We start from the raw sequence: 10338 nt of genomic DNA, 5'->3' as shown, positions 1-10338 counted from the left end.
ATTTTATATAGTAATCCATAGACACACATAATTTTGTATCCTTTTTTTTCACTTAGCAGGTCTCAAAAGCTATATACAAAATTCTAGGAGTGGAAGTACCATGACATATTTTCATATTTTGAACACTCATATTGCTTCTAATTCTTCACTTTTTAGAAGATGCAAAAATAAAATAACTGTGCATATTTATTTTTTTAAAAAATGTCTGCTATTTCAATTATAAAAAGTAACATAAAATTCTTTTTTTTTTTTTTGGTCTTTTTTTTTTTTTTTTGCCATTTCTTGGGCCATACCCGCAGCACATGAAGGTTCCCAGGATAGGGGTCGAATGGGAGCTGTAGCCGCCTGTGAGAGCCACAGCAACACAGGATCCGAGCCTCCTCTGTGACCTACACCACAGCTCACGGTAACACCAGATCCTTAACCTGCTGAGAAAGGCCAGGGATCGAACCCGAAACCTCATGGTTCCTAGTTGGATTCGGATTCATTAACCACTGAGCCATGACGGGAACTCCAGTAACATAAAATTCTTATAAAAAGAATCCAAATTCAGAAATGCATAGAGAACTGACAAGTCCCCTATAGTCCTATCCCCTAGAAATAAGCGCTGTTAATTAAAACTGCCACATTTGCAGGAGTTCCTATAATGGCTCAGCAGTAACAAACCCAACTAGCATCCATGAGGATGAGGGTTCAATTCCTGGCCCTGCTCAGGATCCAGCATTGCTGCAACCTATTGTGCAGGTTGCAGACGCAACTCACATCCCACGTCACTGTGACTATGGCATAGGCCGGCAGCTGCAGCTCTGACTGAACCCCTACCCTGGGAACTTCCATATGCCGCACGTGCGGCCCTAAAAAACAAAAACAATTGTTACATGTGTAGTATTTTCTATACATAAGACAAACATAAACTTAATACTTTTCATAAAAATGAGATTATATATACTTAATATTCCTCATTATGCTTTTTTCTACTATGTCGTACTCTAGTCTTTTTCACAGCTGCTGTATTCCATTGTGTCAGTATATTGTAATTTATTAAATCTCCTATTGATAGGCATTTACACAGCTTGCCCTCTTAAAAAAAAAAATTAAACAGTGCTAAAGTGAAGATTCCTACATATAAATTATTGTATATTTACACATTTCTATGGGCTAAACTTTGATATGTGAGATTGCTGGTGAATCGGAAGGTATACATATTTAAAAGTGAAAAACTGAGCAAAATGCCCTCTGAAAGTTTATGTTCATGTATGAGAATGTAATTATTTACGTAACTTTTACATTTAATTATAAAGCACAAATATGGTTAATAAATAGAGTTTAACACCTTTAGACTTTACCAGACTTCACTGTCCATGTAAAAAAATGAATACTACTCTTGGCTGTGTCCAGAGACCTGTTTAATTCACTGTCCAAAGACTATGAACTATATACACCCTGTGGTTGTGTTGTCCAATCCGGGGGTCAGGGGCCACATGTGGCTACTGAGCACCTGAAATGTGGCAAATCTGAACTGAGAAGGGCCAAACAGAGATGTGTACCAGATTTTCAAAACTTGGGATGAAAAAAAATGTAAAATACATCATTAATCATTTTTAAAACAGTAAGTTGTTGGAGTTCTCTGCCGTCTCGGCAAGTGAAGGATCCAGCGTTGTCACTGCCATGGTTCAGGTCACTGCTGGGACACGGGTCGATCCTAGCCCGGGAACTTCTGCATGCCGTGGGAGTGGCTAACTCCTTCCCCCCAAAAAAACAATAAACTGTTGAAATAATATTTTTTATATATTGCGTTAAATGAAACACAGTAAAATTAAGTTCCCTTGTTTCATTTTTTTCCCTTTTTAATTGTGGCTAGTAGAACATTTAAAATTACATATGTAAAGATATTTCCATTGGATGGCACTGCTCTGTGGAATACCTTTACACCTTAATACAATATATTCCACAACTATTAACTGCAAGATGAGACAGGCTTTAAGAAGTAATCAGATTAAAGACGATTTAGTCATCTGTACTTAATACAAATGCATTTCATTTAATTTCAGTGCTACTGAGGTTGGATGCATATTTTGGTATTAAAACACCTTTTACCAACTTTTCTTATATTGAGAAGAGATAAATATAATCTTGTTGTGCAAGAACAGACACAAAACACAGTGTACCTCATTATGAAAGACCTGAGAGTTTAATTCACCTACATTATGAATTCTGCTTAAATCATGATCAAATCCACTTCTTTTTTTATAAGTTATTTTCTAGCATACAACTAGCAAGTTGCCATGCTCAACGTGACCAGGATGTTGCCATTGACCTGCTATAATTTAAACAGTTCCATAAGGTAATGGTCATTTTTGCTATGACATTTCTGAAAATCTTCTCTAACCCTATCACAAACAAGAGTAACACTTGCTCATCGGTGGAACCTATCAGTGATGACAGCGGTACACCCTGCCTGCTCTTCTCGAGGTCTAATTTAAGGAAGTTATTTATGACATTCTCATCTAGCCTGGGCCACCTATTAAATCCTTCACAGCAGAATTCTGATGTAGCCAAGATGTCACTATGGTGCCTCCTAGGCCCTGGCCAGAGAAACAACTCAATAGCCACAGGTCAGAAGCACGGGCTCTGGAACCAGGCCAATTAGCTCAAATCCCAGTTTGCACTTGTTAGCTCCGCAGCAGTGAGTGAGTTATAGATCTTCTCTGAGCACTTTACATGAATCGGCTAATTCAATCTGCAGAAGAATCCTGCGAGATGTGCCTCTTATTACCGTACTTGGTTCACTGATGAGGAAAAGGAAGCACAGAGCTGTAGAGTAACTCGCCCCAGGCTCAAGGCCAGGAGGTGAGAGAGTCAGATTTCAAACCCGGACAGTTTAGCCTCAGAGCCTGTGCTCTTTTCTAGCTCTTCATGTAAACTGCTTTGCAGTGCCTGAGAGTGAGCGTTTTATAAATGGTAGTTATGGCTCCTGCGATAAACAAAGATCACTCTAAATCTGCCCACACAGCACACATTCACAGTCACCAGGAGAGCCGGTGTCTCCTAGGTGAATACGAATGATAAAACTGCAAAGCGATTCAAAGCCCATGATCTTATTTCTTCCCCTTTTACTTCTTATTTTGCACCAATTTTAGACTTAGAGAAAAGTTGCAAAAACAGTGCCGAACTCGTGCGAACCCTCACCTGGCTTTCTCTACTGTTAGCAACGTACACAAATATAACATAATTACCAAAATTAGGAAATTAACATCCACGCAACTATTAACTAAACTATAGAACTCATTCAAATTTCACCCATTTTTACCTTTTTCTTTTCCAGGATCCAATCTAGGAACCCCACCCTGCACCTCACTATGGTGTCTCCTTAAAGTCTCCTCCAATCTGCTCAGGCTTCCATGATTTTCAGTGACTCCCTAGAGTCTCAAGTCCAAATCCTTAGCATGACCACGATCCAGCACCCGCTCACTCATGCAGCCTCATCTCCTGCCGTCCCCCATACTCACTTTAAGGTTCAGCCAAAACAAATGAACTGCAGTTCCTGAAATGGACGTGTACACGCCCGAGTCTGTGTTTTGGCAAACCTTATTCTTTTTGGCCTTTCTGTAGGCTGACTCCTCCTAGTCTCCTCGGCGTGAAGGCTGCATCTTACAGAAAGTCTTACCTGACGGGTGTGTGAACTTTACTTTCACGATTATCCAGAAACACATTTACAAGGGACAACATTAGACAGTAAGGTTGCAATTGTCTGGATCCAGCAGCACAATTCTTGTCTTGCTCAAGGGACACACAACCATAGCTGCCCTAAGAGTTTTCAAACCCATAAACAATACAATATTGCAGAAAGGAATTGTTTGCCTCTTTCAATTCTTTTGAAGAGCGTATATTTGCAACAGCAATGAACAACAGATAAACACAGGAGAAACCAAAGAAATTAATTTTCAAATGCTTACTGTGTACCAGACATATACACTTTATTTTAATCCTTAAGTCAAATCTATAAAGTAGGGATTATTATCTCCACTTATTAAGTGAGAAAAGGGAGGCTCAGAGAAGAAAGAATAACCAAAATCATATGGCCAGACAGAGTCAGTCTCCTGATGTGAAAACCTGGGCTCCTCCTTCTAGAGAACATTTAAAGCCTCATAAAGCTATTACTTTATTAATTAGCTAATTAATTCACAGTATAGTTGATCTACATTTTTGCTTCTTTATTTTATACACAGCAGTCGGTGTCTCTTAATCCCTGTCCCTCTCTTGCGCTTCCCTCTTCCCCGCTCCCCAATGATAACCACTAGTCTGTTTTCTATATCTGTGAGTCCGTTTCTGTTTTGTTATATACATTCGTTTTATTTTTTAGTTTCCAAATAAAAGTGATAACTAGAGTATTTGTCTTTCTCAAAGCTGTAAGTTTTTTTTTTTGTTTTTAGGGCCGTACCCATGGCATATGGAGCTTCCCAGGCTAGGGGTGGAATCGGAGCTGTAAGCTCCAGCCTATGCCACAACCACAGCAACGCCAGATCCAAGCCGCATCGGCAACCTACACCACAGCTCACGGCAGCGCCAGATCCTTAACCCACTGAGCGAGGCCAGGGATTGAACCCACGTCCTCATGGATCCTAGTTGGGTTCGTTACTGCTGAGCCACGACAGGAACTCCCTCAAAGCTGTCATTTTAAAAGCACAGTATTGGAGAAAAATCTGATCTCAATATTACAGAACAGGTACTTTACTCGGCCTGGTCAATCATAAAGTACTATCACTAACATTCTTCTTTAAACCTCTATGGTGTCGAGGGGGTGGGGTTGCCGAAGAGAAAGGTACCAAAGAGGTGTGTGTGAGGCAAGTAAATGAACATCACAGTAAGGGACTGACCCAGTTTGGGAATTATAACAGCAATAATAATGGCAGTACTAATGACAACAAACACTTAAACAGTGCTTACTCGTACCTGGTGCTGCTCTAAACGCTGTAGATATACTTACTCACTTGATCCTCACAGCAACCCTACAAGTCTGATCCTATTATCATCCCCATTCTACAGATGCAGAAGCCAGCACAGAGCTCTAAGGGTCTTGCTCAAAGCAGCTACTAGTCAGTGTCAAAGCCTGGATTCAAACTCAGGCAGCCAGGCTCTTGAGTCCATGCTCCTAATTGGTACACTGAGAACACACTTGGAAAAGTAGGAAGATGTAGAGATTTCGACATGCAAAAAGTTAAACAAATTATAACACTTTAACCTGTGATTTAAGAACAGTGACTTTCAATCAAAAGATGATGAAAAGCTACTTTGCACTTCTGCAAAGTTAAAGAAAAATAAGCATTTCCTGATGAGTTCCGTTAAATACTAAAACTAGTTAATTAAAGAAGTGGAATCTGCTTCTCTTAAGATATTTTAAAATGAGATAGATCCACATTTGTCTAAAGGGAATTTAATGACAGGCAGGCTCTAATAAGGACGTGGGATTAGCTATCTGCCTAAAACTGTCCTAACACAATGAGTTCAAGATTTTTTTCAATATGCACCTGAATTACAAGTAGTTTCTTTGACATTGAGGCCTCGTGTGAGTGATATTATGTAATATATAAAAATAGCTACAAGGAATCTAAGTCTGAAAGCAGAGCAACCTCACTTCTATTCTTGCTCCTTCTTTTGTCTCCACACTTTTAAGATTCCTTCAAGAGCTCGCAAGGTTGAGGGCTTTCCTACACTCAGAAATTTCCGTTTTCTCATAAAAATCATATTCCTCATCTCACTGAAGTGTTAACAGTCTCTGGAATCCTTCATTTATATCTTTTTAGTACTGGGTACATATATGGCATCATGAAAATGGAACAATACAATCCTACTCATTTTTTTTTTTTTTTGGGACCGCACCTGTGGCACACATAAGTTCTGGGGCCAGGGATCAAACCTGTGCCACCACAGTGACAATACCGGATCCTTAATCTACCAGGGAACTCCCAAAATAATCCTATACTAAAGAAGACTCCGAAATACAATTTTTATATTATTCTAAGGAAATCTTTTTTTTAAAACTAAGGCAATTTCAACTAGTTTTATTTTCCTATTACTACTTGTCCAGAGGAAATACAATATTATTTAACCCATCCATTCACAACAGGAGAACAAAAATCAACTGAAACTATCTTTCCATTTCAGAGTAAGAGAAACTGAATCTCCAAAAAGCCTCAAGGAGTTCCCTTGTGGCCTCAGCAGGTTAAGGATCTGGCATTGTCACTGCAGGGGCTCAAGTCACTGCTGTGGCATGGGTTTGATCCCTGGCCTGGAAACTTCCACATGCCATAGGCACAGCCAAAAAAAATATTAATAATAAAGTCTCGAGTAATGTTTTAGTTATTTTTTTGCTCCTTAATAGCAGAATCATCAGAAGAAATAGAAAAATGGTGTAACAACATGCAAGAGAAGAGATAACAAAATACAACATTAACATTTTTTCTAAAAAGTAACTCACCGAAGTTTCCTTCCTTTGCTGGCTTTCCTATCTACTTTCTTGTGGATTTTGCTTCTCAATTTCTGGATTGCAAGCCACTGCCTGGGAAATTCACAAGCAACGTTATGTATCATCACTAACAGACATAGTTACACGTATTGACAAATTGGAATTTTTCTCACTAACGACACTGCAGAAAGAAACCAACAACCTAAGTCAAATTCCTAAGACAGTCTGCGGCCAAAGCAACTAATCAATTGAAGCGGATTTGTGCAATGGCAAAAACAAACAAACAAACAAAAAAACTCGGCAGCTGGAAATTCTACAGCAAATTTGGTTAACAATGCTCCTTAGTATTTGGAATTGCTGTGACAAGCACTAAACCTACCAGTCTGCAGGAAAACCCATCAAAATGAGTATGGCTGCTTGGTTTGGCTTTTAATGTTTTAGCTGTGCAGCCCCATTCTATTACTAATATTGCAACGACTGTTCGGTTTGAATTCTTCAAATCTAATTTTCCCTTTGTTAATACCTAACTGCTTTATCTGGTGCTTTCCACTTTTTTGCTATGTGTTAAGAATGATTCACTACTGGTTCTAGTTCTACATTTTAATTTTCATTTCATCTATAATATTCCAGAATATGTTGCTAAAAGGTAAGGGCTTCTTCCCCCCCAAATATAATCTCAATATGAAGAGCCCCATCAATACCACTGTCACACATTTGAAAAGTTAACAATAATTCTTCACTATCAAATAGTCAGTCCTTAAATTTCCCAGATTATCTCAATTTTACAGTTGATTTGTTTGAATCAGGATCCAAACAAGATTCATACATTCTGTAGTCATTTTAGATTAAAAGAAATTAATTTTTCAAATAAAGGATACTAGGCCAAGAAAATCATAAATTGCTTATATGAATAAATTTGGGGGAAAAAAGGAGAAACAGCAGCAGCTAGTCATCTTACCTGATTTATACAATGAAAACTCAACATCAAAAAAAAAATCTAGGGAAATCCAATTACTGTAATCTTAATATAATCTTAATTACCATAATCTATTTTATTGTAAAGTCAGATAAATGTACAATATAATCACCACTTAAATGCAATTTGCTCTATCACATTAAATTTATAGTGAACAGCTCTCTATAGCATTCCAGAGATATGCAAAATATCAACATCCTATCCTAAAATTCCAATGTTTTACTCACATAAAATTATTTCATCAACACAAATTTTTCACTGCATTCTCAAAGTGCTGCTCTGCCCCAGAATCCCATTCTGACACTTGAAGCTTTTATTTCCTTTCATGCTTTCTGCAAATTATGGCTCATGCTATTTAAATGTACACTATTCATTAGGTAGCACTCTAAATGTCCTTTTTATTTTCCGACCACAGGGTGAAGCATACACGCAAGAGCCTTCGTTCACTACTTTTCATTCCACCCTGACATCTGGGTAATGCTGCCACGTTTCGGTTCTAATTGTGCTGCAGCTTTCAGTGAAGGGGTGGAGGTCTAAATTAGACTCTCACAGAGCAAGGGACCTGTTGTGCACCGTGCCACATCCCGATAGCTGAGGGCACGCGTGTGGGTGGATGCTTTATATCCACTGGTCGGGAGATTGATACAGATATAATCACAGCCCAAACCAGAGAGCGAAGAGCTTAAGAAGGACTTTGCAAAACAAACCTAGAATAAACACATACAGGAATTTTATAATCTCTCATTCAAACTGCACTGAAGGCAATGTAGGATGAACAATTTCCATCACTTTGGCCAGCTCTTGTTATCTTGCTTAACTTTCATAATTATAGGGCCAGTCACTGCCTCAGAGGCAGAATTAAGGAGACTCAGAGGGAGAAACTACCATACAGGCTACTTGTGTGAACAGAAAGATGTATCTCAATTACCTTCCCATGGCCACCTGATCATTGGGATCCAAGGAGCTGGTCTTCCGTTCTATGAGTTCTCGAAGGAGCTAGGGGAAAAAGGAAAGCAAGTGATTTATTTATCATCTCCCAGCACCAACTGACTTTTTTTTTTTGGTCTTTTTAGAGCCAAACGCGCAGCATCTGGAAGTTCCCGAGCTAGGGGTCAAGTCAGAGCTGTAGCTGCTGGCCTACACCACAGCTCACAGCAACACCAGATCTGAGCTGCATCTGCGATCTACACCACAGCTCATGGCATCACTGGATCCTTAACCCACTGAACTGGCGTCCTCATGGATGCTAGTTGGATTCGTTACTGCTGAGTTGGGAACTCCCCAACTGACTCTAAGACGGCACAGTAGGAATTCTGAATGGCATAGTGACAGCTCTAAAACTACAATCAATAAGGGACAACCCAGCGGCAAGAGCATGACTGAATTCCCATTAACCCTTTCATATTTATACATCTTTAAAAAGGTGGCTATAGCAATCGTGGAGAACAGAAGTCCATTTGGAAGACTTATTGTACTATAGTTCATTTCAAATGGATCAATGAGTGTGCAACACTCCCTTCATTGTTTTTATGATTAGTTTTTGTCCACCTCATCGATATCAATGGAGAATCTTTAAAAGGTCAGGTGGGAAGGGCTCTGTGGCAAAAGCGAAAAATGCATCAGCTTCTCACCAACAGGATAATGGTACATGGTTAACTTCTGACCTATAACCTCCGGCAGTCAGGAAGGTCTTCCCTAGGCAAAAAGCTTCTATTAGATATAATTAAAAGCGTGGACTTCATTCTCTTGCTTTCCATAGCTGGTGCTCGGCCAGGCTTACTAATAAATGATTTAACCCTATATAACACCAACCCATTCACACATTCACATCCACAATAATTTTAAGAAGGAACCTAAAGAAAGTCATATGCGCATCCTGAAAATACGACCCAGAGAGCCAGTCTCATCCCCTACAATTAACTCCATGGGAACTCTAAATCACTCTCCTACTCGCCTCTTAATCCTGGGTCGTCCTCCACATGCAATCAAAGCCTACATCTCTTTCACACAGACCAAAGAATTTGCATTGGATCTTTTAAGTCCTAGGTGAAGAGAAGCAAGGAATTTAAAGTCAGACATTAAAGGAGGAGAATTTTAAACTACAATAATAAAACTAGACCTCCTCTCTCCCATAAAAGTACTGAATGCAGGGAAACAGCAACAGAGATTAAAATTCCAAAAATCTGAGAGAAATCTAAGAGAAGACACTAAAATCAACTCCTTCCTGCTCATCACCTGTCAATAACACAGATTTGACTTTAAGACTTGTCTCTTCACAAAAATAAGTCATTACTTTGTAGGTAAAGCAGGGAAGCTATGTAGATAGTTCACCAAGTAAAAGAGCCGAGGTGTGCAGAAGGATAAAGAGAGAGGAATAAACTGGTATGAAAGTAGTTCACTCTCTAATTGTCGTCTGTTTTTGTAAGGAGGCACTAGAAGAAGTAAAACACATTTGTAAAAATAGTCATTTCCACATAGAATGAATCTTTATTGCAAAAGGGAAAAGGATATCTCAATCATCAATTAAAAACACCTCCTGTGATGTTTTTTCATTTGCTTATTTTAGACATTATTACTATGGCAATTATGTTTAAAAATGTGGGGACCAGAGGCCTCTGGTTTATTATCACTAGAAAACAGCAAGCTATTTCTCTGCCCTCTTTATCTGATTGACTCCCAACATCTTTCTGGCAGCCAATCTATCAGTTTATCTCCCCTACTTCATCACAGTCACTTCTGGCAGCTAAATACAAGATCCAAATCCAGTGTTACACAGACATACGACACAGTAACCCCATGTTCCACTGCTACTCTGTAAACAGCTGCCCTTAAGGCTCAGTAAAAATGGGCTCTGGTTCCCAGTCAATATCCTGTCAAAAGCAAGGTTGGGTGTCGT

The 10338-nt window shown here is 39.1% G+C and overlaps 1 protein-coding gene across 5 annotated transcripts in view; it reads right to left on the bottom strand.

The window, feature by feature from the left end:
• AATF (apoptosis antagonizing transcription factor) overlaps positions 1 to 10338 on the bottom strand; it is a 101757-nt gene that overhangs the window by 24376 nt on the left and 67043 nt on the right. For all 5 annotated transcript variants that reach the window (XR_014821334.1, XR_014821336.1, XR_014821335.1 and 2 more), the window contains exons 9-10: positions 8371 to 8438; positions 6479 to 6559 (exon numbers count right to left, since the gene is read on the bottom strand). Coding sequence is in view for 1 of the 5 variants with exons in the window: in XM_003131707.5 (XP_003131755.1) it covers positions 6479 to 6559; positions 8371 to 8438 (149 nt within the window). In the remaining 4 variants the exon portion in view is untranslated. The remainder of the gene's footprint in view (positions 1 to 6478; positions 6560 to 8370; positions 8439 to 10338) is intronic.

The sequence above is a fragment of the Sus scrofa genome, chromosome 12 (assembly GCF_054392235.1).
Source record: "Sus scrofa isolate SSC_HxYL_T2T_F1_AM1 chromosome 12, Sscrofa_HxYL_maternal_Yorkshire_Landrace_v2.0, whole genome shotgun sequence".
NCBI lineage: Eukaryota > Metazoa > Chordata > Mammalia > Artiodactyla > Suidae > Sus > Sus scrofa.
Note: the sequence above shows the minus strand (reverse complement) of the source record. Positions and strands in the feature narration are given on the sequence as shown.